Here is an 18,515-nt window from a genome sequence, read left to right as displayed (position 1 = left end):
TTATAGGAACAGGGAAATTCTTGGCATTTACATGGGGACGTACCCATCCCTCCCTCCAAGGTGCTTCTGACAACTTTTTTCAGGCATTCTTAATGGATATACATAGTTATTCCAGACAGGGTGTGTGGGAGAAGAGACAACTTTATGGCTGGTTGGTTTGCTGATTTATATTAGTTTTTTGTTGGGTTAGTTTGGGTTGTTTTTTTTTTTGCAACATCCCATTTTTATTAAACCAAAGTAATAATACAGTGAGTAAACCCTGCCGTAATCTGAGCAATTTCTAGAATGCATAGCAATTATTGTAAATCACAGAACTGCCTGATGTCCTTCATAGACCCAAGATAAACCAAGATACACACTTCCATTTGAAAGTGCTTATCACCTTACTTCCTCTGGTTCTCACCACATCTGCTAGGAAAATTAAAGCCCCACTGTTCACCTACAGCACAAAGGGAAGTAAATTGCCTGTTACAGAGATCAGACATGACGGTGGCATGGACTGAAATGAAAATAATTAAAAGCTGGCCTTCTACAGTGAATTTATTACATTTTAAATCATTGTTATAATAGCTGAATAAAAAGAAGACCTGGCTATGTTTGATGTCAATTTAAAACTATGATTTATCTGCAGTGGATAATTGGTGAGTAGGAGCAAAATTTTACTGTATAACTGCAGTCATTTGTTTCATTTGAAACTCTTGAGGATTGTCAAAATATGTCAGAACAGCTAAAGGGACAATGATAAGGCCAGTATATAACAGTGACAGTACTGCTTGTTGGAGAAATGACAGTCCCACAGGTGCAATAGTTGAATATTGGACCTATCACTTCTGAGTTAGTTCAAGCCAACCAGGACAATTACAGAACACTGCTTTTGTTTCTCTGCCTAATACACCCATTCAGTGTAGTCATCTGCCCAATAATTGCTGAGTGTTAAGATACCACTGAATTTTTTTTTAAGATTCCATTGAATTTTTTTTTTGCTATCCAATTAGGTGCAGCTGAGTAGAAATTTATTTCCAATCTATCCTGCCTTGTTTTCCCATCTAATACACCAGTTTACTTCACCTACAGAGTTGAGAAAGAAAAGCCCTGTATGAGGTGCTTCCACACAAATGACAGGCAAGAATCCTCGCTCTGATCCTCCCTGCTCTGTAGGGAGTCCTCAAGGGTCCTGTTTTGAATTTCAGAGTGGTTCCCCCCAGCTTAACCAAGGTAGATGAAACTACCAGATAGCCAGGCTGTTGAGAAAAAGTGATTAAACTATGGGTTAGCAGTAGGAGGGTCATTTGTGCAAGAGGTAAGGCTTCCAGACAGACTTGAATAAAGTGGTACAATTTAGATGCAGGGTTGAAATGTATGTCTACAATTTAGGCTTCATGCCATACAGTTTTCATATGTGTCACACATCCATGGGCACTTATGTCTGCACAACTAACATGCATGAACATTAATGCTCACTGGGCAGCTGTGCTTGTACTTTCCATTGTCTAATTCTGCAGGGTGAGATGAGAAAGAGATTATTTGTTTTAAAATGTTAAAGAAATTGAAAACTTTAATAATGTGCAAAATTAGATTGACAGATTTGTACTCAGCTTCCTTCTCTAGAAGTAGCTCTACATAAAGAGAGTGATTATGGGAAAAGGTCATTTTATACAGGTATGACAAACCATGTCTTTCACTATTTTTTTAACTTATTCCAAGGAGTATTCTCAGTGACTGACTATTTTTTTTTTCCTTACTGCCTATGTTTTTACTCTAAGAATTCAATAATTACAGTGATAGAGGATTGTTTAGCTAGTAGTCATATCAATGAGTGAATATATAAAGAAAGGGTATTCACTTTTTAAAACCTGTCCCTATAGTCTAGACAACCATAGGCTTTATTGTGATTGCTACAGCTCAAAATTCCTATCAGACACTTTGTAATAAAGTGGTTTTCTTTGAAATTCTTTAAAAATATCACTTGTATTTAATTTCAGATACATTAACACATAACTTTAGTTTATCTAACCATTCCCCTCATATGGGGAGGGGAAGAGAGGAAAAGAGGTGAATCAAGGTAATAAAAAATCAATCTGTATCATAGTTTCAAAGATCTAGCACCACATCACTACATCAAGTCTGCCCCTTGTTCAACAGAAGTTACAAACACACAATATTTAAAACACCAGGTATCTTTTAATCTCAGTTAATTGTGCCTGACTGTTTCAGGTTACATTTCAGAATGTCATTCATGTTTGATCTAGAGATACCAAATGCCTACTTTTACTCCTTTATTTTTTTCTACAATAGGAAGTGTGTTGTGTTTAGAACTTCTTTTCAATGGAAGCAGTCCATTATTTCCTTTATGAAAAATAAAATAGACTAACTCTCCAGTCTCTCAAATTAATTAATTTTCTCTTAATTTAAAAAAAAAATTGTGACTTATCTACATATCCCCCATTTTAAAATGACCTTTTAAAATATAACAAAAAAATGGATGCAATGTTTCAGCACTATTCTGACTAATGCCTTGTAGAGAATAATATTATTTCTCTATTTCAGCTTTTACTTTTCTGTTTGTAGAAAAACAAGAACAGAAAAAAAAACCCCAAAACCTAGGGTTTTTCTTTGCTTTCTCTTTTTCTATCTCATATCTTTATGGCATTAAATTGGAGTACAAGTGGACTTATTTATTCATTCAAGTTTTATTAAGGAATATAACATTAAAACATAAGTCCACAGAATCTGCCTATAAAACCTAAAAATAAAGGACATTTTCCCACTGAAGGCTTTTTGTGTGACATCTGTCATTAAGGGGTAGTAACAGCATTTACTTTAGAAATTGCTAAACTTGTTCTATTGAAATCACATGATGCTAACTTTTGACAGTTTAAATGTTGCAACTTGACTTCACAAAACTTATAATCTAATTAAAGAGTAAATTCAGGTTCACTATGTTGAAAATATGAGCTTTGCAAGGATCATTTCTACTTTGATTGATTGATATATATTCTTATATATTTTAATTCATAGAATCCTAGAATGGTTTGGGTTGCAAAGGATTGTCTAGCTCCTACCCCCACTAAGACAGGCAGGCAAATTTGTCACTAAACCACCTGCTAAAGCCCCATCCTACCTGGCCTTGAACACTTCTGGGGATGGAGAATCCACAACTTCATTGGGCAGCCTGCTCCAGTGCCTCACCAGCCTCACAGTGAAGAATTTCTTCCTAGTTTTGAATTTACCCTACCCTCTTTCAGATTGAAGCCATTCCTTCTTGTCCTGTCACTTCATTTCATTGTAAAACATCCTCTCCATCTCTCTTGTAGCCCCATTAAAGTACTGAAAGGTGGTTTTAGGTCTCCCCAAAGTCTGCTCTCCTCTGGGCTGAACAAACTCAGCTCTCTCAGCATTTCTTCACAGGAGAGGTGCTCCAGCCCTGTGATCAGCTCTGTGGTTTTCCTCTGGAATCACTCTAACAGGTCCATGTCCTTATAACAGAGGCGCCAGTTCACTATCAGGTTAGCTGCACTACAGCTTTTTCTTAACTTTACCTAGTCTTATGTATTCTTTTACTTGTAAATATTTGGGTCATCACATCTAACCTCTCTAAATATTGGTATAACATCTGTATTCTTCTAGTTACTCTGCAATTTAAACAAATTAACCACCAACTTATCTAGAAAAAAAAATTTCAGCTCTGGTGTCTGTTGTTCAATATTCTGTTTGGTGTGGGAAATAAAGTCTAATCCTTATGAAGTAAAGAATGTAATTTCTTTCCTACTCACTCATTACCAGATGAATGAGGATTTCTCTCACCACTTTAATACACTTCAATAGATAAAGTATCCTTTTATGGAAAAGCAGTGGTTCAAATCCCTGATAGAGAGACTGTGTTCAAAGACTGCAGATGAAATTGAGACACATTATTAAAAAGGTACAAGAGTACCCTGGAGTATCTCTGTGCTCTTAGGTGGAAAGGAGAACCAGTTTGTCCTCCAGAAGTTTTTTTGTATCTGTGCCTTAAAAACTACTTTTCAGACTTATTTGTTTTACAAATTTGAGCTAAGTTGAAGTCACCAAGTTTGAACTAATAGTTGGGTGTCCAAACTCACTATTTAGCAGCTTTATTCTCAAAGGAAAATACATCTTGCTGGAGACCCAGGAATTTTCTACTATCATTTTGTTGGTTTGTTTTCATTTCATGGTCTACTGCAGTTTTATTAATTGTCTGACATTAATAATAATTAATTGAATTCTTACAGCAGGGTATTTGTTCAATTCTAGTTATATGTCTCACCTCTACCTGTATTAACTCTCCCATATGTTACCTTCTTTTCTTCTGGGATCTTCAGCTCTTAAGCATATCCCAGAACTTTCACACAACACATATTTATCTTCCAATCTTCCCCTCTGTTTGTTGCTGGCAAAAGGTCGCAATCATCTCATTAAGAAATGATGAGCAATTGCACCACTATACATCAAAGGAAAAAACCTTTTTATGAAATCAAAGGAGAGTGAACATAATAATGAACTAATATATAGAATACTTGGAACTGAGGTGATATTCACTCAGAATCACAGGCAGCAGTTCTATAAACTAAAGAAAAACGAACAAATCCATGCACATCTGGTTGTATAATGTTTGGGCTTTTTTCTCTTTTACTTACATATGAATTCTTAAAAACTTAAGTTTTTCATTTTTATGTTTCATTTCACCCACAATTGTCCATCTGATAGGTTTTGGTACCTTCTCTCCATTAATTTCTGCTGATGCTTTTTCCTCTATTTTTTTTTTTTTTTTGACCACTACAGCAACTTGTTTCATTGCTTCCAGGTAGATCTAAATTTTTGGTATTCTTTTAAATATTCTTCTTTTTTTTCCCTTTCTTTTAGGTGGGGAGAGGAGGACAGGGGGAGGAGTATCTGGCTCAAAAAAAATTATTTACAGCTCCTTCAAAACATCTGTGAAGTAGACATGCATCCAAATTTCAATTAAGTATGGCCTAATGCATATTATTATTTCTAATAAGTAATTTCAGTTTGACCCTTAGTGGAACTGCTTGAAAGGGCCTTTCCTTTCATTGTCTTTAATAAATTTCAGATAGTTTGAATTGTTTACTATTCCCATATTTTTTTAAAATTTTTAGTTCATGAAAGTTGATGGAAAGTGCAGAAATCCCCATAACAGTGTAAAAAAAATTCAATTTTACAGTAGCTTATTGTTAATCATTATCTCAAAAGAATCTGTAAAAATTGCATGTCTTTTGCAGACTGGTTTCACATATCAAGTTGGGTTTTTCACCCAGATCACCTTGCAAAACACTTGATTCAAAAGTAGCCTGAACTCAAGTAAATTATTCCTAAACACTGATTTGCTATAAAAGTAAAATGGCTCAAAAATAGTTTTGCCTTTTGCTTTCTGACACACTCTGAAGAGGCAATGATGTATACGCTGTTGCGCTGTATTTGACCCATGCAATGGCTCAAAATCTTACCAGCAATCTGTGCATCTTTATTAGGCTAGAAGGATTGTTTTTTTACTCCCCTTGAGCAGATTTACACATATTGGTTTTGTAATTCCCACACAGTATTTCTTAACACACAAACACCTTCCATTGAAGAACTGCATACTCAGCAAACTGCCATCTATCACTCACAGACTTCACAGAGCAGGGAAGAGACTCCTTTCCTCCTTGCCTCTATGCCTGCTATACTTCATTCTTTTTATGATTTGTGGGTTTTCATTTTTTCAAAAAATGACATGGCAAAAACCTGCCAGTTGCATCAAATGCAGCTGTCCCTATCACTTCAAAGAAATTTACTTCCACACTTGCAAAAATTAAATAAAAAACCAAGAAAACGCCAACACAAAAACTTCCATACTTCTATGCTGAGACAAATGAAGTTGTCTCAGCATAGAGATTTAATGTGTGGCACCACTTTAGGGGTGTTTCCCATCCCCTGTAACTGGAAAAGGGAAATATGACACTTGGTTCTCTCTTGTTCTAGTACATAATCTAGATTCACTCTAATTTCAGATATTTAAGTGAGGTGCCTTTGAGAGGGCTCTGAGCTGAGAGCAGAGATGTGTCATAAACCACAGGCATTGCAACAAGAGACTTGTAGAGTCGCCTTGATTAGAGAAGCAACCTGAGATGGGTGTACTCCCAAATTGCCTACACAGATCTATTAAGTTTGGATTACATTAATCTGTGTTGGGAATCACTCATGACTTGGCATTTCTGGATGCTGTTAATACTGAAATCCCAGCCTCTAGCAGGTTTTAATTTCATTATATTACAAGTCAAAGTCTAAAAGCTTATTTGGAAAAGGACAAAATACTACCAGGCTCTAAAAAAAATATTAAGAAAAAAATCTTTGAATGCTCTGTAATGGTCTTACAATTCTGTATTACAGCTGATGATAACACAAAAATAGGTATCACTTTTTAAAAATGTAATTTTTATTCCAGAAGATAAAATAGGGAAAAGAAAAAGTTGTGAATTTTGTTTCAATATTTCGTAAGAGATAAAAATATTGTTGATTAAACTATTTGTCAAATATATTCATTCAAATAAAATTACTAGTGGATAGATGTTGATAGTCAATATCAAAGACAATAGCAAATGGAACTTACAACCAATACAAATATTCCAACCCTGAAATATTTAATTTTTTATATCTTCAAAGTACTTGTAATGGGGATGGACAGTATCAGTTTGTTTGATTTTTTTCCATATTAAACTATAGTTTAATATGAATACTTGGACACTTTTAAGCTGGATTTACCTTAGTGAGAGATGAAGCTACTCACCTCCTGAAAGGACTGCAGCAAAGACTCTGAGGGTGTGCCCCATGTACATACATCATTGTGTCTGAGAAAACTGAAAAATATCCTTGAAGAGATTAATACATTAATTACCTTATGTTGAAATTTCAAGATTGAATGTTACTCCAAAACATTTCTTTTTTCCTGCATGCTTCCTTCCTTTACTGCTTTCTCAGATATTTGCATATCTACATTTAGGTGCCTAACTTTTTATACGATGTTTCAAAATTCAAATTCAAAGATAAGCCAGCATCCTTGTGGTTTTAGTCCAGCTAAACTTACCTAGGTAAACAGAAACAAATAAAAGAGAACACCAGTATAATTGTGTGGCCTTTACTTTTCTATTATGACATATAGCAAAAAAATCAAACACTAAAAATGAGTAGATGACTTCTACAACTTTTACAGAGATTTGCAAGGGAACCATTGAGAAAACATCTGCATGATGCACACTGTATTAACCCAGGGTTATATCAGAACCCTCTTGTCCTACTGTCCTACTCTATTCATAAAGAAGGTTACACTATCATTATGCACTTTAGGAAAGTGAGGACAGAAGCAGATCTGCTATTTGTGTATTGTTGCAAAAAATGTTCTCATTACTTTAACAGCATTCACATGAAAAATTATGTCACAGTATCAGCTTCTATATAGGCTGAGAAGATGCAAATATTTGTAATAATACGGCTTAGTCCTGAGTTAGCAAAAATGAATGCACCCAATATCATAACACTACAGAAAAGCACCAGGAAAAGGGAATGCTGTTATCATAATAAAACAGACACTTTAAAGAGATTCTACTCAAAGCCTTGATTTCTCTATACAATTGTGACCTGCTGACAGCGTGAATCAGGTTTTAATATATTTTGTATTACTAGATTGTGTCAGGAGGTCCTAAAGCTCTGCAACAAGCTCTCATTCTTAGAGGTTAAGAAAAAGGATGAGCAATTGCTGAAAGGGGAGGCTTAACACTGCTGATACACAGTAAATCCAGTACATCCAGAAATATTATTTTTATTGTTTCTGACCACTTATTTTTGTTTCTCACGTGCGAGCTTAGAAAAGGACCCTTTCATTTTTGCCATCCTCTGTTCTTTTCTATTTCCATCTCTCCTGAACACATCCTGAGAAGCAGTTCTGCTTTGTACCCTGTCAGCCAGACCTTTTATTAACACATTACTCAGAAAATAGAACCTTAGACAGAGGATGACCAACCTTTATCCCATAAATGTCTTGAGGTTGTAATTTTCATATGATTGCAGCACAATAAAGGTAATAGGTTTGAAAAATTCTGAACATTGAGGAGACTATTATGTCTGAAAAATATCTAAGGTAATATTTTCAATTTTTTGTGTGTCTGTGTGCATACCAGAGTCTGCTTGTCAAGGAGGAAAAAGCACAGAACAGTGTTTTCCCTGGTTTTCTCACCCCTCAGCTCTCACTGATGGTTTAAAGAAAAGTTTTGGAGATGTTTCAAGGCCAAGTATCTCCATTTCCATGGAATGCTCCTCTAGTAGACAAAGCATGATTGTGTCTCTTCAGCCTTGGAAGATTTTGACATTTGAGTCTTTATATTAAAAATAAAAGCTCAGTTTCCAAAAGAAGGCTAAAGAATATTCTTGCTGGCATCAGCTCCAAATGCACAACTGAAAACACTTGAAAAATAACAAAATTTTCTTACCTCCTGAGTGCTCTGCCATCATATAAATCAAAGGTACGCCTTCTTTTGCAGCGTCCTGTAGGAGTGACTTGCATGCAACACTACATGGGATGAATTTAGGTTTCAGAAGTTATCAGTCAGTTATGATAGTAGTTACATTTTAGGCTTGAAAGTCTTTTTTTTTTTGGCTCTGATACTAAGTATCAGATGCCTCTGATCTATGTTTTATGTTCCTGTTACAGTCTGTCAAGCTCCGCTCAGTGGAGTTGAAAGGGTGATACACTCACTGTGTCACCACCATATGTGGGATATGCATGCCTATCCATAGTTTTCTCACACCATCTTTAGCTGCTTTGCTCTCCTGGCACCTAGCTACTACTCTAGAAAGGCACAAGACTCCCTGACAGCACTGTGCAGAATCTTGAGACACTCAAGGGCAATCTAGATAGCACTTGATACTGATTTTCAGAGCAGCAAAACCTTGCCTGAATTCCCACTTTAGCACAAACTGAAGCACTCTCTAGTTCTATTGCCTGTGCTGATGAAACTCACAGCTTACAGTGGAAGCTCAGACCCTGAGCTCAGTGGTCAATACCTGTCTGTAGACATGCCAAGATAGACGTGTAAATATGGAGATGAATACATCAAAGACTCAATTCAACACACATTAGCATTTACTGAACACCTAAAATAGCCAAAGCATCTGCACGGAGCTGGTATTTCTGATAGCTCATTGAGAGAAAGCCTGCCCTCCTCCCAAGGAGCAGCTCGAAGCCGGGGGGGATAGATACCTTAAGGCATCTCAGGTAGCATTAGATGCTGGCACACAGATACAGAAATCAAGCTGTCACTCCTGCTATGCTCAAAGAGATGAGTTCTCACCTCACTGTCTTGCTCTGAGGATGAATACTTCACCCAAACTTTGAAGACGGAAAATAGGACAAAATAGTTAGTACACTACATTAAATCAGTGCTGCCAGGGCTGCTGGGAACAGACAAACTTCTAACTTGGTGCTTAAAATGCAAGTCCTCTTGATTTGAACAGTTGAAATAATTCCTTACAATGTATTTCAGTTAAAGTGTTTGCTACTTAGCAGCAGTGTTAGCTAGCAATATGCAAACCTGCAACTTCAACCTGTAAGCCTGTTCTTGTTTTTACAAGCAGCGGAATAAATGACTGAATGCATTATAAATGATTCAACGTTTCTTCATTCAGAACAATGTTTTCTAAGCACCTGTTCAAAGTACTCTCATCAGAAAAAAAATGAGAGTTGAAATTTGGCCTTTAAAATTCACTCTGTAAAGAAACTAAAATGCAAATATAGCAGAAATCACTGAAACATTCAGATAGAATATACCAGAAAGATTATGTAAGTTAGCAATCTGTGTATAAAAATATATTTCTCATCCATAATGTGAAAAACAGAGCTTTATAACTTCATATTTGTTTGTGAGCTAAAATCCTTGAATCTCACCATCTCAGAATGTAGATGACAGTTTTATCTTATCTGCTAGTTCATTCTGGACAGAGAGTGAAAAGGAAATAGCAATGCTGCCTGCACAAGTACTTTTGCATGTTTTAACTCAGAAAACTGTAAATTATGACATGTTGCAAATAACTTTCAAATAGTTTCCTAAAAATATTTCTCACACTATTAAAATAAAGCATAAAACTAATTTCTGCAACTTTTATCTCACTGGGCAACTACTACTCATATAAAAACTATATGAACCTACTCTTTAGCAAACGAGGGCGCCAAGTATGTTTATTTACACTCTAAGTTTCACTAGATATCTCCTCTAAACTCAAATTATTTCAGTAATGGAGCTAAACATGCTTAGCTCCTCAAATTCCAGCTCTGAAGAAGAGTGGTCTAAATAAAGTTGTTAGTTTAGCTGGCTAATTAATTTAAAGATTAATTGTTTTGCATTGTTTTTCTCCCTAAATTACACAGATGAGAGGAATGTACAAAGAAACTAATGTCTGCAAGAAGATGGTGAGAAGCACAGGAAGGTAGCAGTCAGCTTTCAGCATGGCTCTGATAAGGCACATTAATTACATGATGAAATAAAGAAATTAACACTCTGCATATTAAGCTGATGATTTGTGGCAGAGGTGCCTTGTATCTCCACTTATGTCAAACTTCAAGGTATTTTGTGATGTAGGCCACTGCTCCCAGAAAGTTCATTGCTTTGAACCAGGAGGTGAAGTATTAGTCATGGACTACCCATCAAATTCATGTGTTTGAGTACTTCAATGCAATCTTCCCAAAGGAACAGTTAGGGGCAGAAAGTTTGCAATGAAACCCCAGCCAGCAATCAAAGGTTTGTCACTGCTGTCAGGGAGGCCAAGTTTTGCTAATACTGTACCTCTCCTTGGATGTCCTGCTAAGAGAGTGCAGCTTTTTACATTCTTCTCAGTGGACGGTGGCACAGTTGCATATTTGAACCCTGATACTGAAGAATCGAAATAAATGACCATAAGATTAAATGTTTTCTGAGTTTTTGCCACAAGAAGAAGAAAATAGCTCTAATTCCCTTCCCACACTTTTACATCTCATCCTTTATTGATATTCAGCCAGGTGTTAGGTTAGTTTTGCATCAAAACAATAACTTCAAGGAGTTCTTTAAAAAGAATAAAATGAAGGAGAATGAGAAGACTGATTTTCTCTCTCCACTGCCACTGGGCTCACTGCCCATTTCTTGTCTTTCATTTTTTAATTTGTTAATTCTAATGAAAAAGTGTTTGCATAGCAAGTTCAGGAGACTTTGGCAACACAAAACTTAGGACAATCTCATTTTTTATAAAAATGAACAAAGGGCACCCACTCTAAGATTGATCAGTGGATACTGTAAATGAATGAGACATTTATTTTTGTGCCAGCTCAACTACCAGTGTCAACAAGACTTGCATATATTTTGGCAAGTGCACTGCACAAGGTGGTAATAAAATAGGCCTTTTATATCTGAGTCTAATTTACTTCAGTTATACTCATTAAAAATGTGTTTTCATGTGAAAGGAATTTCAGTAAGGGATACTTTGGAAACAGAAACATCACAGAAATGTTTGCTATACAGCCAGTATGAAGAATTTTACAGCTGAGGAAAAGTATTTTTAGGAAGAAATTCCCAGGTTCTACAAATGTAAGACTCCTGTTTTGTTGTTTTTTAATCCTTTTTAGGCTCAACATTGCAGGTTTAAGTATTATGCTTGATGTTAATAGCTGTATATTTTTTTTAAGCAACACAAAATATGGAGTAAAAAATCCAGCCCACTGTGTATTTTGCCATTTTCAGTGACATAACCCACAGAGAAACTACTCACAGAAGGCAAAAAACGTGCTCTACAAGGTCTTATTCAGTATCAATTCCTTTGCACAAGTAAGTGTTGGTATGGCTGAATGTGTGATTTTAAACCCATTGTCGTTAAATGTGTAGAAAATCACGAGTGAAATGCTTCACGAGCAGTACTTTGGCTTTAACAGGCTCGTAAGGTTGCATTTTATTGCGCATTAGCAACACGCTTCATCTAAACAAACAAACAGAAAGAGAAAAGGCAACAAGAGCAGCATGTTTAACCAAAGCTTAATCAAACAGGGTCAAGACTATGTCTTTGTCAAACCTGAATAAAAGCATCTGCCCAGTGTTTTTTGAGCACACACTGAAGGATCAGGATTATTTTTTAATTGCTTTTCTTAAGTCTTGGGTTTGCTCCTGTTTAAACTGTCTTGAGAATATATTGGACTGCTAATTGAAATAAGAGAAGAGCAATGAAAAGAATCCTGTCTTTCAGCTACCTTGCCTCCTTACTGAAGAGAAATGCAGAGGATCTAGCTTCAGCACCACAGCAATGCACAGTATATGTAATACTGAAGCTTTTCTAAAGATATAATGTAATTTTTCTTCCGAGATAAGAAACAAAGTCTTTTGGTGCCCAATGTGTTTCAGGAATACATACCATTTTTATATTTTGATAAGATGAAAATAAAGGAAAAGAGGTGATCACAAAGCTCTGACAGGCTGAATTAAATTTTATGAAACACAGCTATCAAATCATGCCCAAACAGAAAATATTCTAACCTGAAAAAAAAATCCTATAGCCAGGATGGCAAAATTATAGGTATCATGCTAATATTTTTACTTTGACTAAGTATAACCAGTATTTATTAGAAACCCTAACATTTCAGTAGGTTCAAGGTAAAGTAATGTGCCAGTCACAGAGAGAAAAATCAAAAACTGCCTCAAATTGCATTCCCTACTTTCAAAACAGGTAAGAGCTGCCTCACCACTTACAGCAGCTGACGTACAGTTGTCTTTGCTGGCAATTTCAAGAAGCACAGCATTAACTGTCATTAATGATTTTGAAATTTACTAATTTGTTAAAGTATGATGACATGTCACACAAGATAGCCAGCACCTAAGAACTTGTGAAAAATGCATTTCTTATAACTGAAATAATATTCAGCCTTATAATTAAAATTCTAGGAGAGAGAGCATAAGTTATTATGAAAATATATAGCTTTAATTTGCAGACATATAAACACTTTTGGTACATTACAGACATATGATGCAAGAAATCAAAATAATAATTTTTAAGCATAACACTAATTTATCTTGTTCACACAGAGAAATTTGATGCAATCATCATACAAAAGATAGTTCTCAGCTCTTAAAATGAAGTGAAAGTAATACATCACTGATAAAATTGCTGCTTTGTTGCAGAGGATACAGCAAAGAATAAATTATCAAGAAAATATGCCACCAGTCTTACAAGTCAGATTCTGGATCTAATCCAAAATCAAAGCCAATGAAAAGGAGCCAGGAATGGTCGCCAAAAGTCAGAAACAAGATCTTTCACATGAAATACCAATCCAGAAAGGAGCAACAGTCAGAATAAAAAGTCCTACAATTCCTTAGAATGTGAAGTGATTTTTGTTTTCATCTGGCAGATCAGATTCAGAAGTAACACATGACAAAAATCTACTGCACAACCCAACTGATGGAGTACTATTGACAGATTGCTCAAAGTACAAAAAAATACCACCACTTTTGTGACAACTAAGGATTTAGCCATTCCCTTGCTTCCTTGCATCTGGCATGTTTATGAGGATGAGGATGGGGCTCTGTCATTATTTGCTTTGGGAAATATTAAATATAATTTTTCCATAAAAATGACCAGCAGATTGCTGGAGCAAATGATAATGAGTGTGGAATCTGGAGAAAAATGAATGATATGTCACAGCAGTTCAGATTCTCATTACAATATCTTGCATTCTTGCTCAACAGGAATTGCACTTCTTGTTAATGCCTCTTCTACCCTACTGTATAAGCTTTACTTGTGAGGTAATAAACATTCTGGTTTTCATTACTAGTGCATTTTAACATATTTATTCTTTTTATTATACATACATCGGGACAGACATTTCTTTTTTTTTTTTTTTTTTTTGTAGTGGTTAAATGTCTGTATGCCAATAGGTATTTTATATTAAAATCAATATATTTAAAATATATTCTGTTTATCTCATGGACAGTACCTTGAACAGTTCCCTGCTCAGGAGCATCTGATGCCCTCTCGTGGTTAAAAAGACTTTTAAAACTTGAGTTTAAAAGAATCATCTTACCTTCACCCTTTTTATGTTCACTGATCTTACTGATTTATGAAAGCTGGAAATGATGTCCACGTTTTTATAGTCAGGGTGCTAGCCGTTAGTTACTAACGTTTCATAAAAAAGCTGTACACTGAAATTGAATTTAAAAAACTGTAAACAGCTATTTACAATTATAATATTAAGTTATAAATTAGCAGTCCTTCATTGCAACCTCTGTCAATACAACCTACAGCTAGGTGTTTTAGTGTCCTCCAGGGTTTTTCAAATGTTGGACTTATACACAAAGAAACATCAAATGTTAGAAATCTCCACTGGCTTTTTCTCCAACATGTGCAGGTTAATTCTTCCATTTAATGGGATTTGTACTTCCAAGTTTTCATCTGCTCTGTGATGCTTTTTCCCTTTTCTTAGACAAATGTAAATTCCCATCCCCGTTACTAAAGCAATTGAACCCAAGCTTATTATTGAAAGAGCTACCAAGGTAGGCATGCAGGATGCTGACTCCATTTTTTTATGTGTAGGCTCTATGGATATTTGTGGCTGCTTTTCTTCCACACTGATATCAGGCTCCTTCCTTAACAAGCTTTCGATGTAGCTCTCATTGCTGACGGTATCGTTGACAAAAAGGTTCACCATGACAGTGGAATGGAGAGGCTCCGGGTAGCCGTGATCACTAACTTTTACAAGCAGCCGATAGAGGCCATAGTCATTCTGCATCAGCGACTCTTCCAAGGTGATATTACCAGTTTTGGGGTCAATCCTGAATGACTCGGGTCGAGGGCCTCTTCTTCCTATGATACTGTAAGCTATGACTGCATTCATGCCGGTGTCCTTATCGACAGCATAGACCTCAGTGATGGGAGAGCCAGGAAGGGTAGAAGGAAGGACTAGCAAGTAAGACATATTGGACTGAGGGAACAGGACCAAAGGAGGGTTGTCATTTATGTCCAAAAGAAGGATAGTTATTTTTGCTGTAGAAGACAGGGCAGGATCACCGCCATCAACTGCTTCAATCCACAGAACGTAGGAGCTTTGCTGCTCCCTGTCCAGGGAGACTTTAGCTCTCAAAACTCCTTTTCCAGTATCTATAACAAAAATATCACTTCCGTTCAGAACCGAAAGGGCAACCCATCCATTTTGCCCTGCATCAGCATCTGTGACACTTATAACTCCAATTTCACCAAAACCTGGAAAGTTTTCTGGCACAAAAAAGCTGAAATCCTTATTGATAAATCTTGGACTGTTATCATTTTTATCCAATACAGTGATGGTGACAGTTGCTATTGATTCTCTTGGAGGGAATCCAGAATCTACTGCTTTGACAGTGTATCTGTATTTCTCTTTTTCTTCTCTGTCCAGCTGGGTGGAAACTGTAAGAACTCCTGTGGTTTTATCTAAAGCAAAATAGGAAGGGGCATCAGGACCTAAGAAATAGGACACTTGCCCTCTTTCTCCGCTGTCAGCATCAGTAGCATGCAGTTTGGTCAAAAAAGCATTGGGGACATTGTTCTCCTCAATGGACAATTCTATCAGCTGTTCAGAGAAAACTGGTGAATTGTCATTGTCATCCAGAACCTGTACTTTGACAACTTTCTTGACATGAAATCCTTCAGAGTTCCATGCAACTACGGAGATTTCATACAGCTGCTGTGTCTCAAAGTCCAAAGGCTTCGTGGTCTCCAACAGGTATTCATTGTTGTATGGCTTGTACGGTGAAAGTCTGAAAGGCCCATCACCATCCAAATAGCAACTGACTTTGTATTTTTCATCAGGGTCTTTGATGGTAAAAAATGCTATGGGGGTGTTGATAGGCTCAAGTTCCTTTAAGTAGACCACCCCTTCCACTTCATTAGCTATGAAACGAGGAACAACTTCAGGGGGCCTCATCATGACTTTGATGATGGTCACCAGCACCGTAATCACGGCAGGAATACAGCCAGGACCGTTGCCCAGTATGATCAGCCTGTGCAGCCTTGGAGTGTCCCCATCAACTTTAGTGGAGAGTGTGATGGCTCCTGTGCTTTCGTTCAGATAGAACAAGTCTCTGGATGGCTGGGGGACCTTCTGGCTGTAGGAGTAGGTGATCTGGGCATTGGATCCAAGGTCCATGTCCACCGCGTGGACAGTAGCCACATGTGTCCCTAGGCTGGAATTCCCATAGAGAGTGACGTTGAGCTGCGAGTCATTGAACTGGGGGCAGTTGTCATTGATGTCACTGATGCCAATAGTGAGGGTGGCGCTGCCCACGAGCGGAGGAGTCCCCCCATCCTCAGCGACGATGACTGTCACATACTCGTCCTGTGTCTCCCTGTCCAGTGCCCCCATAACAATCAGGTAGGGAGTCCTCTCCCCGTTCTCATTCTCCTCCACATCCAGGGTGAAGACACCATAGTTATCTCGCAGGCGGTAGGTCTGGACACCATTGGTGCCCATGTCAGGGTCAAGGGCAGGGTGCTCGATAGCCAGGCGGGTGTTCACAGGCGCGTTCTCAGGCACCGAGAGGCGGATGTGGGGCACAGGGAAGCGGGGCGCGTTGTCGTTGACATCACGGATAGCAATTTTTACCTTCACCAGGCGAAAGTACTCCTGTGGCAGTACCAGCACATCCAGCAGCAGTAGGCATGACTCTGGCAAGGGGGAGGAAGAGGAGACAGCAGCTGATCCCCCAAAGATGGTGGCCCCACTGCTTTCCACGCATAGAGTTTCCCGGTCTATCTCCACCGCTGAGGTGTGCAGCTCTCCAGAGCGGTTGTCCAGCTGCACATACTGTCCCCCCAAGCCATGGGAGGCCAGGGTGAAGGAGAGTGGGGGCTGCAGAGATGCAGCTTGCTGTCCACCAGCCGTTGGGAGCCGCAGGTCACGGGCCAGGCTGCCGATGAGCACCCCAGCAGGCAGCCCCTCGTTGAGGCTGTAGAAGAGCTCAGTGGCGCGGCTGTAACTGGCAAAGCAGTTGAAAGGCCCAACGAAGAGCAGGAAGAGGAGCAAGTGCTGAGAAGAGAGAAGTACAGGGGTGTAAGGAAGGGCTGGCGCTTCCCCCCGCCCACTGCCTCCCCCACTGCCACTTCGAGCAGCGAGTGCTGCATCTGCAACATGAGGCCATCCTCCCTCTCCCCACCATCCTCCCAGAACAGCAGCTACTTCCAGGGCATCACCATCTGTACCCTCCAGGCAACACCAGCTGCATCGCCCACAGCAAATACGCAGCGCCAGGATGGCCCGGGGGCACCCTGCCTCCCCCCGCCCCCCAGCAGCACTTGCGCCCCGACGTGCCATTTTCCCTCTTGCCCCCGCCCCAAGCTCGCCCGTCTCACCATCGGCACCTTTACTCCCAACAACAAGCGCATCCCAAACTGGGGCATCCCCTTGCACATCCCCAGACATTTGCTCGCCCCCTTCCCCTTCCACAGCACAAATGCGGAACGCGTCCCTCGCTACCCCTACCCCCATCCCCGTCCCGAAAGCTGTTTTTCCCGCATGTTCACGGGTCCCGCGGTGCAGCGGGGAGGCGGCCCGCTCCGCGGAGCCCGCGGGGGTCCCGGCGGAGGTGCCGCGCTCCTGGGGGATCCCTGCCTGCCGCAGCGGCGGAGCCGGCGGCTCCAGCCCCGCCGTGACGGGTCCCCGGCCACCCCAGCGCCACCCCGCAGGGCCCCTCTGCTGCCGGCGAACAACGCGAGCTGCGCAGAGGAGCCGCGGAGCGGAGGGGCTGCGCGGAGCAAGTTGCCCGCGCCGGCGAGCGTGTCGCCCGCTACCCACAGATGGAAAGGAGCTCCCCAAAAGTAACTTCAGGCATCGCCTCCACGAAGGAAATTTTTCCTCCTTCCCGTCTTTCTAATCACCCATTCGCTATTCCGCGGCTCTCTGCCACAACCCGCGCCGGCAGCAGCAACAAATATAAACTTTTCGCGGCTGCCCTGATCTTTGGAGAGAATAAGACCCAACAAACATATCCACGCATACACGGTCTGGTCTGTTTGTTTGTTTTTTTGGCGCTTTTTCTGCCAATTTGTTGCCAATTTCGCTGCTGCGTGCGAAGTCGGGCTCGGGTGGCCGGACGCGGCGCGTCCCCCCCTCCCGCCGCCCGGCCCTCACCTGCAGGCTGCCGCGGGCGCCGGAGCTGCCGCGACCGCCCGGGGGCCCCATGCCCGGCCACCGCTGCCGCCGCCGGCTGCGCCCCGGCAGCCCGCCCGCTCCGCCGCCCGCCCGGCGCTTCTGCTCCCCGCGGCTGCCCATTCCCCCGCCGCCGCCGCCGCCGCCGCCGCGCTGGGCTGGGCCGGGATGTGCGCGCCGCCCAGGACACTCCCCCTCCGCCGCGGGAAGGGCCGGAGCGGGGGAACAGTCACGGGCTCGGCCGGGAGGGGGGCGGGCGGGCCAGACGCGGGGGCGCGTCCGCGGAGGCTGCGGCAGCGCCGCGGGCAGCGGGCAGGGAGTA

General features: G+C 40.1%; 1 protein-coding gene across 1 annotated transcript; it reads right to left on the bottom strand.

Moving 5' to 3' along the window:
* Positions 1-13,025: 13,025 nt before the first annotated feature.
* Positions 13,026-18,303, bottom strand: PCDH20 (protocadherin 20). Its single transcript, XM_084224342.1, has 2 exons — positions 18,176-18,303; positions 13,026-17,074 (listed from the first exon to the last, which is right to left on the bottom strand). Exons 1-2 carry the CDS (start codon positions 18,224-18,226, stop codon positions 14,378-14,380), a joined length of 2,748 nt encoding a protein of 915 aa, XP_084080468.1. The 5' UTR covers positions 18,227-18,303; the 3' UTR covers positions 13,026-14,377.
* Between the last annotated feature and the right edge of the window lie 212 nt (positions 18,304-18,515).

Source organism: Fringilla coelebs (genome assembly GCF_963513975.1).
Source record: "Fringilla coelebs genome assembly, chromosome: 2".
Taxonomy (NCBI): Eukaryota; Metazoa; Chordata; class Aves; order Passeriformes; family Fringillidae; genus Fringilla; species Fringilla coelebs.
The sequence above is the reverse complement of the archived record's forward strand: the minus strand, read 5'-3'. Positions and strand labels throughout refer to the sequence as shown.

Coding starts and splice junctions, on each gene's coding strand:
- PCDH20 (XM_084224342.1), bottom strand. CDS start 18,226: ATGGGGCCCCCGGGCGGTCGCGGCAGCTCCGGCGCCCGCGGCAGCCTG. Junction 17,075..18,175: donor GCGCCCGCGGCAGCCTGCAG/GTGAGGGCCGGG, acceptor CTCTCTTCTCAG/CACTTGCTCCTCTTCCTGCT.